At 37.3% G+C, this 16,759-nt stretch overlaps 1 protein-coding gene across 4 annotated transcripts in view; it reads right to left on the bottom strand.

The window, feature by feature from the left end:
- Positions 1–16,759, bottom strand: part of Atf7ip (activating transcription factor 7 interacting protein) — an 87,060-nt gene that overhangs the window by 34,337 nt on the left and 35,964 nt on the right. For 3 of the 4 annotated variants that reach the window (XM_021644286.2, XM_060384311.1, XM_060384312.1), the window contains exons 2-5: positions 7,946–9,588; positions 5,215–5,301; positions 3,793–3,938; positions 3,215–3,352 (exon numbers count right to left, since the gene is read on the bottom strand). In XM_021644286.2, coding sequence (XP_021499961.1) covers positions 3,215–3,352; positions 3,793–3,938; positions 5,215–5,301; positions 7,946–9,581 — 2,007 coding nt within the window. In that variant the 5' untranslated portion in view covers positions 9,582–9,588. Of the gene's footprint in view, positions 1–3,214; positions 3,353–3,792; positions 3,939–5,214; positions 5,302–7,945; positions 9,589–13,440; positions 13,503–16,759 lie in introns of those variants that run through there. The other variant, XM_021644283.2, reaches the window with a different exon arrangement.

The raw sequence follows: 16,759 nt of genomic DNA, 5'->3' as shown, positions 1-16,759 counted from the left end.
AGTTTAGATGGCAAAAGAAAGAAGGGAGGGAGGGAGGATGAATGAACGAACCCTTTCATGTCTAACCTGTTTAGAATTCACAGAGGAAACAATTCCGTGACACTGGTCCTTCTACAGCAAGTGAACTGCCAACTGACAAGCCTAGGGAAAACACTGGAGTATTCCTAACCCCTCTCTCTAACAAGGAAGAGATATTAACTGCTCTCTGCTTCCCTTTGCTTTATTTTGTATTCATTTTTTGTGTTTCTCACTCACTGCAGTTTCTTGTTTTTTCACGGCATGCTTTTCAGTCTTTCATGATTTTGCTTTATTATTTTTTTCTATTTCTAATTAACTGTGGCTTAATTTTTAAATCCTGAGTTTATCACATTTCCTGGGCCTTTTTTTTTTTTTTAATCCAGTGAGGTTTATTGGATGGAGGGGGGAAGAGGGAGAGAGAGGGAGGAAAAGGGAGAGAAAAAGGGAGGGAGAGAGAAGCAGAGACAGAGAGAGACATGGTGGGGAGAGGAAGCAAGAGAGCAAGAGGAGGGCGGAGTAGCTGAGAGGTCACTATGCATCTGGCCTGGGCCTTTGCTCTTTAACCCTAAGTAGAAAACCAATATTGTTTCTAATTATTTTACCACATTTAAGGACATTGTATAAGATGCTCAGCACCTGCCACCAAGACTGACAACCTGTGCTTAATCCCTAGACCCACATAACAGAAAGAGAGCCTTCCTGCAAACTGTCCCCTTGACTCCACGTGTGCACACTGCCTATCTACACCCACACCCACACACACACATGCACACAGACACACAGACAAAATTTTAAAATGTAAAGAAATTTAAACAACTAGATTTTTTTTTAAATAGGAAGTGTTACTGTGGTATGCATTCTCTCCTCTGAGTGGTAGAAAAGACTGAAATCTAAAGAGAAAGCAACCAGTTAAGACAGTCCCATATAAAACCATAAGTATCAATCAACAGATACATACATTAAAATGTAGAAACAGAAATATGAGAGTTCTCCAAAAGTTAATGATATCTTAATAACTGAATCCAAACATAATAAAATGACTGAAATGCCAAAGAACTAAAAAATCTAATTTTAAGAAAAACAACAGAGCAATCATCTCAGTGGGAAAAAAAATTCAAGTTAAGTGAAGCAAAACAAATTTGGTATTTAGATAACAAATTGAAATTTAACAGAGATTCTAGAGAATAACATAATTAATAGAAATATTAGAAATAAAAGTCATTAAAATATATTTTTTAAAAACTCAATAGGATGTATTACTCAAAGCCTTTATCAATCAGAAAAAAATACCAGAAATTGAAAACATATTTTTATTGAATTCTTACATGCATACATCAATAAAGAAAAATACTAAGAATAATGAACCATAATCATAGCTTTCAGAAACTCTGATCAAGAGACCAAACTTAATCCCTGAGGTAGAAGGTGCTGCGAAGCAAACCAAAAGCATAGAAAATCTATTCACAATCATATTACAGCAGAAAATTTCCCTAATTTAGAAAAAAATATGTACCTTCATGTATACAAGTTATTCAGAACCCCAAACAGCCATAACAGAGAGAAAATTCTTCATGTTACATTGTAGCTAAAATACATTATAAAGAGTACGCAACAGAGAATGATGATAGTTATAAAAGTGAAGGGCTATCTTATGAAGGAAAATTCATTAGAATTACAGCATAAAAGCTAAAACCCAAGAAGTCACAAAGTGATATTTCAGGTAAATCACTACCAAACAGATTATTATATTCAAAAAAGTTAATCTCTAAATTATAATGGATGGAGAAAAAGACATTCTAACATGAACAAACTAAATGAAATCATGAACACTTGAATCAAAATTAGAGAAAATTAGAGAATCCTACATACACAAAGAAGAAAGTCACAACACAAAAGCTTAGAAAAAATGAATTCCATGAGAATATACAAATAAACAAAATTAGGGCATATTAAAACAAGTTTGACATAGTAAACCAGAAAACTTCTAAGATGAATAAGGAAAAATGAGTGTTAAAATCAACTGAGGAGCGAAAACTACGAAAGATGACAAAATTACAGGCATGAGCATCTAATTCTCAGTAATAAAAAGTAAATCATCTTTACTCTCCAGTTCAAAGATGCAGTACAGATACGCTCATCAGATTAAAATAGAGAAAAAAAAATAATCCAACTGATTACTGTCTGCAAGAAACACAGTATACTGACAAAGATAATTAATATGAAAAGACAGAAAATTATATTTCAAGCCAATGAAAACTGAAAGTAAGCTGGAGTAGCTATGTATATATCTTATAAAGTAGAATTTAAGCCAAAGTGAGAATAAAGAAGTTCATTATAATACTAATAAAAGGACCAATCATTATATATCTATTTTCATATGTGTCTTCTGCCTAAGGAGGACAATAAAAGGTAATGGATCCACTGGAACTGGAATTGCAGACAGTTGTGACTATATGAGTGCTGAGAACTGACCTTGGTCCCCTGCCAAGAGCAGCCAAAGCTTTTAGCCACTGAGTCTTCTCTCTATACCATGAACTAACATCATCAGAGCATAATATCCAGAGAGAAAGTAGAGTGATACAAGAATAATCCCCGAACCTCTACACCCCCAAAAAACTTCTTTCAACTACCAATTTAGGTAATTTCACAGTCTCTGCCATGGGTTAAATTATGCCAAAGCGCCTATCAAAAGCCTACAACCCTAGTATCTAAGGGTAATGCAAAGATACATGTTGGATTGGGTGGTTCCCTTTCTAATCTAATTAAGGTACCAGATACCTTAAAATAAGAGAGAAATTTGGATACAACAAACACAGAGAAAATGCTTTGTAAAGGTAAAGCCAAGAATGGAAATGATGCCTCCACAAAGCTGTCAGCAACCATCAGAAGAGAAGACCTGGCATATAGTCCTTCTCAAAATACTAAACCTCAAGGAAAACTAATCTGCTGACACCTTCATCTTGGGTTTCTGTTCTCCGTGAAGTAACACATTTCATTTGGTACAGCACCCAGCTACATGTGTATGGTTCTATATTTACAGCAGCCCCAGCAAAAACTATTAACAGATACGTTTTACTTCTTATATAGAATGTAAATGTATTTTGTAGTCAACTTCAAATACATAAAAATGATAATACATCATAAGGAAATAAATGCTAAGATGAAACATGGGCATAAAGCTAACATGAATACAGACCTGTAGCTCAGTAAGAACTGCCTTATGCCTTTTGTTGCATTCTATCTTTTCCACTCGTGTTTTCAGTTCTGCCAAAGTCTTATCAAACACAGCGTACTGTAGTGCACCCAATTTCTCTTCTAGCAACCACTGTATGACCTAAAAAAAAAAAAAAAGTTATTTTGTTACAAAAAGTTAACTCAGCAAACAAAAACAGTAAATATTAAGAATCTTGCCTCTGAACTTTTCCTAGTTCTTCTAAAGCCTTTTCTCTTTCATACTTTATATTAACATAAAAAGTTTTAGAATATACCAAGTTAATATTAAAGATTAGTCTTCTATAAAGATTTAAATACTAATAGTTTCTTCTACACTGTAAAATAAAGAAATACCATATTTCCCTTCTATTTTAATAACTACTACAATATTTTAAAATGAAAATACTGTCGCCAAAAACAGTCAGAGGAATAAAAATTATCACAGACTTCATAGCTCGTCATTGTCTTCAAATTCTGACTATATATGTCAAGGTAAATGAGCATAATAGGCTCATGCTAAAACTCTCCCAAGCACATGTGAATGAAATATAATAGGAACACCTTCTGAAGCTTCTGGTTAATGTCTCCTTTGGCTGTGATCTTTACTTGAAACTCGGCCTCATATTCTTCATCCATATATCGCCGGCGTTTGGCCTGCACATTGTCCATGTCTTCCGATTTAGAACGTTTCCGTCTGGAAACTTCATCTGAGAAAAACAACAAAGCAAGCCCCAGTGCTCAGCGGCTGTTTCCGTGACAGGCCCCCACACTACAGGCTCAGCAGATGCAGTTCTCCCAGTCAGCCCTCTTATCTACGACTGCTCTTGAGATCACAAGGCTCAGCAGGCATACAATGTCCAGCTTTAAAGCTGAAATGAATTTCAGCATGCCAAACAGAACGCCCTAACTGCTTAGCAATGCACACCGAAAACACAAGAGTACTCTTTCCTTAAAACTGTCCCACTGAAATAGACAACTCCAGCTTTCTCATGCAGACGATAGGAACCTTCCCATAGTCTTCCCTTTGCCGAATGCCACAGCACACAAGTACTTTAACAACAGGCAAGAGCCACCTCTATGTCACATGTTTCTATCAGTGATGTGTACTCTGGATTATTTAATTCTGCCTCTGTGAAAACAGGTGCATGCACTCATACTGACTGAGCCATTCCCCAAACATTTAACCCTAGAGCTGTGATACTCTTAATATATCCTAATAGAGTGCAGATAACATTCATAGAGTAAAAATAATGTCACAAAAGTACAACATTTGGCAAAGAATACACACTCAGAAATTTTACTTAAAAATATTTCAAATGTTAACATCTATGAAATCATTTAGAAATTTTTAACTGGTTTTTCAGCATTTCAAAAAGTAAAGCACTGATATTCCACACCTGTTGTGGCTATACCAATGCCTCTCCATAAATGAAACCTATTTTCTTTGATCTGTAAAACGATGTTCAAGATGAGAGGTAGAGAGGAACTCAAACACTCTCCAGTTTTATTATAACAGTAAATGAAGACATCCGCATCCATCTAGACCTTTACATAATATAGTTCTCCTTTACAACTTTTAATACAGACACAATAAACCAAAATAAAAACTTGGCTTCAAGCTTTTTCTAAGACTCTCGAATCAATTCTAGCATTTCTTCCCTATGAATGTGCCACAGACAGAAATATACTATAATTCATTTCCAACAGCCAGGAAAATCCTCCTGCCCTAAAGCTTAAAAACAGCTCAAGCCACTTGGTGCCTTAAACTATAAGCTGATATACTCTTTGTGGAACAAATAACATAAACAAATACAATAAGCATATTGAAAGATACAAAACAATACATTAAAAGCTCCCTGAGCTGCTCATCAGCACGATCAGTGAAATGTGGCTTAAATTTTAAAATGCTGTGGCCACCTCTGGAGAGAAACAGCAGCCGAGGCGCAAGGCCACACTAAGAGGCAGGCACTGGCACACACATACTTCTCAGGGGTGGCTGCTCCTCCTCTGGCACTCGCTCTTCTTCCTCAGCTGTGCTGTCCTTCTCAGTCCTTTCTACTTCTGTTACTTCTATGGAAATTAAGAACACCTCATTATTTTTGGTCACCATTTAGCTACCAAAATTTTTACAAAATTATACACAAAATAGGAAATTTGAAATATGAGAGCACAGACTCACAAATCAAAGATCACTCATTCTCACATCCAAACTGGGTTTATTCCTTATAAGCTGAAGATGAAAATAAGATTTTAAACCAACAATTTTACTTATTAATTTTCTATCACCAGTAACAACTATTATAAAGAATTCATATTTTTCTTTCAGTTATTAAAACTAAACCAGCACCAGCAAGGTGGCTCAGAGGATATAGGACAATTGCCAGCAAGCCTGATAACCAATTTGCGGGTGCTACAGGGAAGGAGAGAACTGACTCACATTAATTATTCTCTGATCTCCACACACATTATTGTAATGACCACATTGCAATAAATAAGTACAATAAAACTAAAGCAGTAGTTAAGACAACTATCAAAACAATAATATATTGGTAAAACTTAATATATTGGTAAATTCTAAACAACTCAAATATCTGCTACGCTTAATTACCATTTTTCAGACCTGCCTACTAGATTCATAGTGCTTAAGCCAGAACATGCATGGAGTTTTAGAATAGAATACAAGGACTAGAATGTATGCTAGAGTTTTATGTTGTGTCACAGATCTGATAAGGAAAAATGTTAACAGATTCCTACTAAGAAGTAGGGCCCATATTTCTTTAACTTTTGCTCAAACTTTTACTCTAGGGATTGAGTAAACGGCCTTTTGGGAAGCAGGGTATGGGTGGGGAGATGTGGGTGTGTTTGTAGGTACACATGTATGGGGCACCTGCAGAGCCGGAAGAGGGTGCTGGATTTCCAGAGCTGGAGCTACAGGTGGCTGTGAGCTACCGTATAGGTGCTGGGACTCAACTCTGGTCCTCTACAAGAGCAGCAGATGAATAGTCAGTGTTGAGCCATCTTTCTCTTTCAACACAAAATAATAATCAAAAGCCCACATACAGAAACAGTTTGTGTATCATTTCAGGCAATATCAGGGATTTTAAAAACTCATCCAAAGTATTGGCTTATTAGGCCATCAGTACTTATAGACTCCATCCTTATGCGCGGGCAAGCTTGTTCTGATGGCACTTTTCTCTTCAAGTACAGCCTTCTCATTAAGTTGCTAAGTTTTCACAGATCTATCTTCAATGAGCAGTAAGATTAGTAAAAGTAACCAGATCTTATAGTTCTGGTAACCCCAAAACATTAAAGAATTAAATGAAGTATTTAATATCTTCCTGACAGATAGTAAATTAATAAGTTACTTTTGTTTGTTTTGTTTTTCAAGACAGGGTTTCTCTGTTTAGCCTTGGCTGTCCTGGACCCACTTTGTATATCAGCCTTGCTTCAAACTCACAGAGATTCTCCTGCCTCTGTTGCCCTGAGTACTAGAATTAAGTTACTTTTTCTTTTTTTATGGCCAAAAGAGAACCCAGTCGGTCACAAAACTACTTATTGCGGTTCTGTGCAGAAATAACAATAACTATATGTAATATATAAACAGGTTTGCCTCTGTCCCAGCTAAACTGTACAAACTCAGATGGGCCATATCCTGCCAGGCTTTTGCTTTGGATGGAATCCACAAGGATATTTAAAGTAAAACAAAGTCCTATAGGTTACTTCAAAACAATATATCCATTAGAAAAAAAAAAAATAGAGGAAATAGAGGAAATAGCTGGTAACTTATAGATAAGCAAATACAAAAGGCCAATAAAACATAGAGATTGTCAATGTTACAATATGTCAGGAGAATGTGGCTTGCAGAAAATGTAACTTCTCCATACATTTTCAAAGCTTTACACCAACACAATGGTACAAACGCTATCTTCCACATTGGTGATTCTCAGCCTGTGGGTTGTAGCCCCTTTGGGAACTAAGCAGCCTTTACACAAGGGTCGGCTATATATACATCTGCATGTTAAATAACTTCCATTCGAAGTAATGACACTAGCAAAGTTACAGTTATGAAGTAGCAACAAAATAATTTTATAATTGGGGTCAGCACAACATGAGGAATTGTATTATGTGGTAGCAACATTAGAAAGGTTGGAAAGCACTGTTCCCTGTGACATTTGGGAATAGCCAGGATGGATTCTAGCAATATAGAAATCTAAATTCAAGTAAGCTGAAGACTTAACAGGTGAAGAAACAAGGTCCCAGCTTTGTAAATATGGCTGGAGGTGATGAAAGAGATAGAACAGCAGCTAAAGAATGTAAATGATGAAACACATGTTGATATAAGACAATCATACCTCCTATAATGTCTAACTCTCCCAGAAATTAACCATTTTAAAAGTATCAGTTATTTAGCAATATGCAACAGCTAGTCTCCAGATGTACTAGGACACGGTAATTCTTCTCTATTTTTGTAAAGTAGTATTTGTTTCTACTTGTTTTGTTAATGGTTTGAGACAGGGTCTCGAGTAGCCTACTCTAGCCTCAAACTACTTATGAAGCCAAGGATGACCTTGAACTCTTTGGTTTGGTTTTCTCTCTTCTCCCCTTGTGCCACCATACCTAGCTGCATTTCTATAAGGAGCACTAATATCAACATTATTGAGTATGTTCTATTAAACAGTTCATTAAAGAAAATAAAAATCCTTAACCAGCCAACCTGGAGAGCTCATTTTATTCTGTGATATAGCTTCAGACTCATCTTTTCCACATGAAATATCCTCTTCATCAGAAAGAACTAAAAAGGCTTCTTTTGGCAAATTCTCACTACTTTCTTGTTTTGATGGAGAACCAAAAGAACCCTCCATTTTATCTTCTAAATCTTGACTTGTTTCAGCTGGAAGGAGAGAATTTTTTGAAAAGCAGGTGAGTTCATCTTCAGTGGGTGCAAGTTTTTCCAAAATAGGAATGATTTCATCTGTTTCCATAGAATCCATGTTGTCTAAGACCGTCTCCTTCTTGTCATCTTCTGTGGCACTTTCACCGACAGCTTCTAAAAGTTCTGCAGGACTCTTGTGGTCATCCTTATCACTTTGGTCAACTTCCATACTGCTGGAGATCGCCTCTTCTCCAAGAGCAGGCTCAGCAACAGGATCTTCCTCTACCTTCTTCACATTTTCTGGAGGTAGATCAGAACAAATAATTGCACTATGTGTTTCTAGAGTTTCTTCCTTCTCACCAACATTGTTCACTTTATTATCTTTGTCAAATGAGGCTCTACTTTGAATTTGATCTACATTTTCATTATTTTCATTTTTTTCTATGAAATCATCATTGTTATTGCTATTTTGCTCTGTCTTGTCAGTGTCAAGATCTGGTTCACAAACTGGCACTGAACTTGGTTTAAAAGTATCAGTGGCTGATTCCACGGCCAGTTCACCAGGAGTCAGTTCACTAGAGGCCAGTCGGACACAGGCAGAACCACCAAATGGTTCATCACTACAAGGCCGACCATCAGAGGGCGAAACACCAGAGGTGGTGCAGTCATCAGCAGCTGCGTCCCTAGAGGCCAGGTCACAAGATGCCCGTGCAGCTGCTTCGCCTGTAGCTATTTCACCTGCAGCTGCTTCATCTGCAGCTGTTTCACTGATAGATGCTTCATCTGTAGCTGTATCACCTGAAGCTGGGTCTTTCGACACCGATTCACCAGAGGTGGAATCATCAGAAACAAGATCATCAGAGGCAGGCTCTTCAAAAGCAGCATCTCTAGAGGTGGGATCACTACAGGTGAGGTCATCAGAAGAGGGATCACTCCCAGAGGAGGGATCTCCAGAGAAGGAATCTCTGGAGGGGAGCTCCTCACAGGCAGAGTCACCAGCAGCCGGTACTCCAGTAGCCAGATCACCAGAGGCTGGGGTACTAGAAGCTGGGGTATCAAAGGATGGTGCACCAGAAGCTGGGGTACTAGAAGCTGGTTCAGTGGTTAGTTTAGAAGCAAGCTCAGAAGTTACACTAGAAGACAAAGATTCACTATTTGAATCCTCTTCTTGCTTGTTTTTTAGACTAACATTGGGGATACAAGGTGTTTCTTTCCATTCTGTTTTACTTTCTTCAGACTCAAAACAAATCCCTTCAATGCCATTCACTTCTTCTCTATCTTGAATATAATCTGTATTTTCCAAAGGTGAAGTGGGATCCAAATCTCCATTTTCGTGGTTCCCGTTTAAAAGCTTAGCATCAGTTTTCAACAGCTCCTCTCTGACTTTGTACACAGCTTCAAGCTGCTGGCGATCACTTGCTCTCATCGTCTTTCGAGCCTTGAAGACTTTTTTCTGAGGTTCTTCTATACTATCCATCTTGAATCTTTAAATAAAAAGAAAGAAAAGGATTTTAATAACTGCGACAGAAGTCATTTAATTACGGGTTTACTGAAAATTAAAAAGCGAACAATTTAGATCCTGTAAGTTTAAAACAATGACAAACAGAAAACTTAATCCTTACTGTGGCTTACTTTACACATTTACTAAAGTTACATAATATGAAAGTGAGAGACAGAGCATTGCATACCAGAACATCAGCTGATAGAAAAATGAAGAGGGAAAGAAGCTAGACTTTATTCTCAATACAGGAGTTAAAATCAAGGAAAGCAGCACTCAGAGAGGCAGAGGCAGACAGATCTCTGTGAGTTCAAGGCCAGCCTGACATACAAAGCAAGTCCAAGACAGCCAAAGAGACACAGAGAACCCTGTCTTGAAAAACAGAAAACAAACAAACAAACAAACAAAAAAATCCAGAAGCTTCAGAAGCATAAAAAAACACATGTTGGGAACCAAACTTGAGTCATCTATCAGAACAGCAAGCGCACTTAACTAGAGAGCCATTTCTCCAGCTTGGTTGGTAGGTTTGGAGAAAGCAAGAAATGACTGGTAAAGAGTTCAGAATTCTTCTATGAAATCATAAATATGTTCTAACATTCACTGTAGTGCCAGCTACACAACTCTGTGAATCTATTGAAACACCATTAACCACTGTACACTTTTATGGGTGAATTGTATGTAATTATACCTCATAAGTATAGAAGCACATATTCTGTAGATATACTGTAAAAAAAGTACATACACATGTTCTCCTTTTTGGTCAGCTTTGCTAAGTCTTATTAAATCTACCTATTTACCAAAGAACGAACTTTTGTCATTGTTAATGTTTCTATTTTGTATCTGCTTTGCAGTTTTGCTGGTTTCTCCTCTAATATCATCTCTGACTTTTTGGATGGGTTTAATTTGCATCTGGTAAGTTACTCTTTCGTAACTTCTTTTGCTGTGATGAAAACTCTTTGACAAAATCCGCTGAAGGAGAGAGGGTTTGTTCTGAAACCCAGTTCAAGAGTACACGTCAGTACAGTGGAGAGGTCAAGGCACCAGAAAGCTGACATGGCTGGTCGCAGTGCATCCACTGTCAGAAAGCCATGGTGACTTCTGCTGCACTCCTCACTTTTTCCTATGTACAGACCAGGACCCAGCCAGGGAATGGGCCAGTCACAGTAGTTGGGAATTTCTAGTTTATTAACCTAATCAAAATAACTACCCACAGGCAGATCCAGGAGGCCCATCTCTCATGTGATTCTAGATCTCTTCAAGTGACAACTGAGACTAATTACTGCACCATCTTTTTCCTTGTAGCTCAAGTTTAATTATGTATTTCCAATTAAATTTCATCTTTCATAATATATGCACAGAAAGCCATTAATAAGAGTATCTTTAACTGAATTTCACATTTTCAAAATACTTATTTTTATTTTATGTGCATGTGCGTGAGGATCTATGTAGATCCCATGCACACAAGGAGTCCAGGAAATGGTGCCGGATCCCCTACAAGTGGGGTTATAGGCAACTGTGAGCCACCATGTGTGTACTGGGAACCAAACCCAGGTTTTCTGCGAGAGCAGCAAGTGCTCTTAACTGCTAAGATACATCTCTAGCCCCTGATTCTAACATTTTGATATGCCGAGTCTTTTTTCTGCTACCGTATTTTCTAATTTTTATAGATCTTTCTCCTATCTGAAAATGTCTGAACACTGTATTTCTTCAAGAGGCAACGCTAATCACAAGGTGACGCAGGGTCATTATAAAAAATTCCCATCCAAAAGCCAAGCAATGTTGACTACGAGCAAGTCATGGAAGCATCCGGGTCTACACATGGTCACAAAAGTGCCTGACAATTTTTCCTTAAAATGAGTGGAAAAGTGTTACTGGTTAAACTGCAGATGAGTATAAGGATATTAGGGTGAGCCCTACTGCAACTTGACTGTCTTTAGACTACAGCATGCACAGAATGAAACCAGGTGAAGACAGGAGTTGTGCTATCACAAGGCAAGGAACAATAGAAGCTAGGAGTTGTGTTTGGACAAATCATTCCTCAAGACCTTCCAAGGAACTATGCCTTGACAACATCTTGGTCTGAACATCTAGCCTGTAAAATTAAGACAATATATCTGGGCTGTGTGTGTGACTTATCACATAAACACAATAGTGAGAGTAAACGAGGAATTACCTCAACAGTCACAGAATAGCCATTAGAAAATATTCAACACTACCCCATAATTAAAAATAAGACACTTAAGAACAAAAGGAAATTTACTTATATCTGCTAAAAGTTATCAAGATGTAGATGTAACATTTAATGGTGAAATGACATCAAAGTAACAGGAGGGACAAAGGCATCCGTATCACCATTTTTATGTTAACAAAAGGCTAGTGAAAAAGAACAAGTAAAAGAAGACAGAGCTAAGACTGTAGCTCAGTGCAAAGCATCTCTGCCTGGCATGTGTGAGATCCCAGGTATGGTCCCTAGCACCACCAAAAGGGGAACATAGCCAGTTGTAGAAAAGACAGTAGGGAGGAGTGGGGAGAAAAGAAGGGGGGAGAAAGGAGGGAAGAAGAGCAAGGTCAACTATAGCAGAATAAAATGCAAGTAGATTTGTACCTGTGTACATGGCTGTGCCACAGAACAACAATTCACACTATATCAAAGCAAGTTTTAACACCCTCACTACCATAACTTATCTATAAGAAGTCAACCTATGTTGTTAATAGCAAATGTCTTTCAATAATAATAAGTCTGAATTATTTGTCAAAGACCAATACAGAATAAAAGACATCGGATGTTGTCAAAGAATTTCTAGATTGTGTTACATTCTACATTCATTTTTGTGAATTTAATTCAATAATTTAACATTTCTTCTTATATAAAGAACTTACTCTACAGAAATAGTCAAACAAAAACACCACTAGCACTATTTTAAAAGTCTGGAATTTAAACTTCGAAGTTGTTCTTTTCTCATCCACTTCAAGAACATGTTACGATACATTTTTCTTCATAGAAAACATAAATTTTGGCCTACTTCTTTATGCAGGAGATAAAACCTCTGATGCATGCTAATCAATGATCTACCAATGAAGCCCAGACAACACAAGCTTGGCACTCACTTTGTGGACCATAAACATATTAAATGTAGTTTGATTACTTATTAAATATGCTCAAATATTGAAGTGCCATTCCTTTAGACTTTGATATATCCATTTTCAGATACTCTATGCATAACCAATATTTATCATTATTTACATATATTTAAAACATTCCTCAAGCCAGGTATGGTGGCACAGGCCTTTAATCCCAGCACTTGGGAGGCAGAGGCAGGTGGATCTCTGTGAGTTCGAGGACAGCCTCAAAACTTTACACAATGCACATAAGAAATGAACTGTGTTGAGAGGGCTGTAAGTTTTATATTTTTCCCCACCCCGAGAGCTGAGGACTGAACCCAGGGTCTTGCGCTTGCTAGGCAAGTGCTCTATCACTGAACTAAATCCCCGACTCTGAGCTATAAATTTTAACCCCACTTCTCCAGGTGCTGAGCTGCTTATGAGGCAGACTGCTCCACATTTCAGTCACTTGGTTTAAGTGTCTTAAGAGGAACTGTGTTTACCAATAAAGACTTTGCTGACAATTAAATGAGATGTGATTAACAACATTAAGTAATTAATATTAAGAATTTAAGCCAGTCAAAGTAGAGTGCTCTGATAATCCGAGCAGTTGGGAGGCTGAGGCAAGGCAGAGTCACAGTCAGCTCCTTTCCAACCTGGGCTACAGAGTTAAGACTGCCAACACACACAGGGGGTTGGGGGCTCAGAATTATTATCCTTTTCAGCTTATACGTACATTTCAGTATTTTTAGGCACAATTTTCAGAGTCGGAGACATATTTCACTTAAATAACATCGATTATGTGTACCTGTGTGAGAGAATTAGAAAAATCCAACAATTCAATATAAACAACAGTTAATACTAAACTCTCTCCACCAAGTAACACTTAGTAAAAATAAGCACAATCTAAGTCAAGTTGGTTTTTAAAACAGAGTCATTAAATTCAGTAATAACTTAAAGTACTGCTGGAGATAAGAGGGTAACTACCTTCACTACCCACAAGGGAGCACACTACAGCCATCCACCAGACTTCAGAGGTTCTAAGTACAACACACCAAAAAATAACACACAAAGCAATACGGAAATAGCCTGAGCAACCAGTTCAAACTAGTTCAGCCAAATCTGTGCAAACCAATCAGCAATCTGCTTTGAGAAATCTATTTTTCATAAGCAAAGTTTAGTAGGAAAATACACAGTGGAGCAGGGCTTGTACTCTGCAAACAAGTCTCCGAGGCTGTATTCCCAGAAGGTTAAAGGTCACTGCAAGCACCATCATGCGGACTTCAGATGCATCCATCTACGCTCCTATAAAATAAATGCTCCTGTTTAAGACACTAACACTAGTGTCACAGAGCTTTTGCACAACTGCAACTTGTTTTACAGAAAAAGCATTTTCATTTTACAGCAAAAATATCTGCCATATCTAGAAGCAACTACGTGATATAATTAATGAATTAATTTCTCTTGGAAGCACTTTTGTAATCAAAAAGAAAAGCTAAATATTAGATTTTTTTTAAGCCCTGGCTTTACATATTCAGAGCTAAGAACTCTGATGAAATATTATCAACATTTTGAAATGTATGCTAATAACCAGAGAGAGATATGTTACCTGAAATATGGTTCTATGGCTTGTAATTTTTTAAAAATTGCTTGGTAAGTTTTTTCTGAGAGAAGACCAATGAATGAGACTTCTCTAAATGAACACGTTTGTTCTGTTCTCCCATCCCCTGCACCTACTTCTCTGACTCTCTTTCTAGCAGGCGATCCAGCCATGAAACAAAGGAAAGCTCTTTGTCTTAGCTTATAACCTCCCTGCTCAAAAAACTCAAGAATTTAAGTGGCTGTTCAAGAGCTACATAAAAACACAGCCAATCAGCACCCAGCATTCTATTTCCTGCCCAGCAACAGGAGGCAGCAGACAATAAGGTCAGAGAAACACAGTTAACAAAACCCAGATCTGAAACACTGCAATGCGGTTCTTTGTTAGAATAAATAATCTAGAACACAAATTTCCTGCCTTGAATCCATGATATGTATTAAATATGCAGCACACATCAATAAGTGGGTAAGATTCACACCTTTTATGCTACTTTATCTTGCCTTAATCAATGTTCATAAATGTTTCTAAAATACAAGTTCCTGAGGAATCAGTAAAACAGGGACAATACATAAAAAAATAACCTTTTTCTACACAATGAGTCAGAACCTATAAAATTCAAATATATTTTTAGTTAGAAGATTAATAGTTCTTATATTTGTAAAACATTTATAAATAAAACCTATTCAATTAGTAAATCCAAATAATTAAGATCATTTCTCATACCATTGCACCTACCGTTACTACTACAGATTTTCCAAACCCAAAATTCAACAGTATTCTGGCTACGGGCAGAAGAGCAAAGTGCTGTGTTGCAACTGCATGTAACTGACTCAGCTTAACTCACATAACAAAATCAAAATGTCTGATTCTTAGTGATGTAAGTGGTAAAAACATAATCATGACAAGAAGCACAATTAACTGCCTTTCACAGTAGGTTACAAAAAGACTACATTAGCTCTGCTTTTAAAGTAATAAAATGTGTGGAGAATAAAGTAATTTTATAGGGTTTTTTAATTAAATGTTTAAAATTACAAAAAAAAAATCTATGATCAGTTTCTTTTTTCCCCCTCAAATTCACTATTAGCCTTTCCTAGTCAACAAAATCTTAAACTAATCATCATTTTCTTCCCCCTTTGTTACAGGTGAACTTCGCAATTTTTCAAACATACCCAAAAGGGAGCTTGCTGCAGCCATAATTTTAGTTTATATAAGAGAAATAAATCAACAACTGCTCCAGTGTTTCATTCAGTCCTGTGAGGGAACTGACATTCGCTCTGTGATTGGCCTAAAGCCTTAGCTGCCTAGAGCCAATCAGAGAAAAGTATCACAAACCTTACCCAGCAACAAGGGAAGCAGATGAGGGCAAGCGCTCTAGGAACTACAGGCACAGTGAAAGCCAGGGGAAACAATAAAATTGAAACCTATTACAACCATAAAGGTTTTATTTGAATAGTACTGCTTGGTTTTTGTTTGTTTTTGCTTCCATTTTATTGTTTTTATTTAAACTAGGGGTCCCACTGACTTCTAAAACGTCGTAAATAAATACTGAGATTGCTGATTCAAACACACACACATAACCACCATGCCAATTCAAACATTTTCTAATATAAAGATATCTCACAATAAAACTCACACACAAAACCTAAAACATGAAGCACAGTCATGCAGACAAACGCAGCACTGGCCTGCGACAAACACTTCCATCATGTTCATGCTGTGAGGAACATGACTAATAACTTTCTGAATAATCAGATGGGGAAAAAAATCATGGATTTTTAGGATTTATTTTTGTTTTTACTTATATGTATGCTTGCCACATGTGTGCAAGTGCCATCAGCGGCCAAGGAGGGCATCACATGCCCTGGAGCCTGAGCTCTGCTGGGAACTGAACTCAGTGCCCTTAACTACTGAGCCATCTTTCCAGCCTATGAAACTGTTTCGTTTGAGTGTTTTCCTTAGAAGGCTTATTTCACAAAATCAACTCAGCAGGCCTGACTACTAACCAGTGACTCCTCAACATTTTCTCATCACCCACGATTTCTAACCTATTTGCCAATAAGAGTCTGTTCATCACCATGATGACCTCATCTTGATCATCATGACCAGAATTCAGAATTTGGCCCCTGCAACCCACAGAGTCAAACGGGAGAAGGATTCCTACAAATTGTGCTCTGACCTTCAAAGCACACACGAACCAACACACCACATAGATAGATGGATGGATGGATGGACAGACTGACAGATGATATAGATAGGTAAATAAGTAAAGAATTAAGTACTACAAACTAAAAACAAGCAAAACCCTCATTTCTCACTTGAGAGCTCTAAATTTGGCACTTGAGAATTTGCACTATGTACTGATGAAACAGGACCATAAAAATCAGCTATATATAAATACTAACAACCCTTTCACTGTTTACTATCCATTAGTCACCATTAGTCACGACAGTCAGAC

This window comes from Meriones unguiculatus, chromosome 5 (assembly GCF_030254825.1).
Source record: "Meriones unguiculatus strain TT.TT164.6M chromosome 5, Bangor_MerUng_6.1, whole genome shotgun sequence".
NCBI lineage: Eukaryota > Metazoa > Chordata > Mammalia > Rodentia > Muridae > Meriones > Meriones unguiculatus.
Note: the sequence above shows the minus strand (reverse complement) of the source record. Positions and strands in the feature narration are given on the sequence as shown.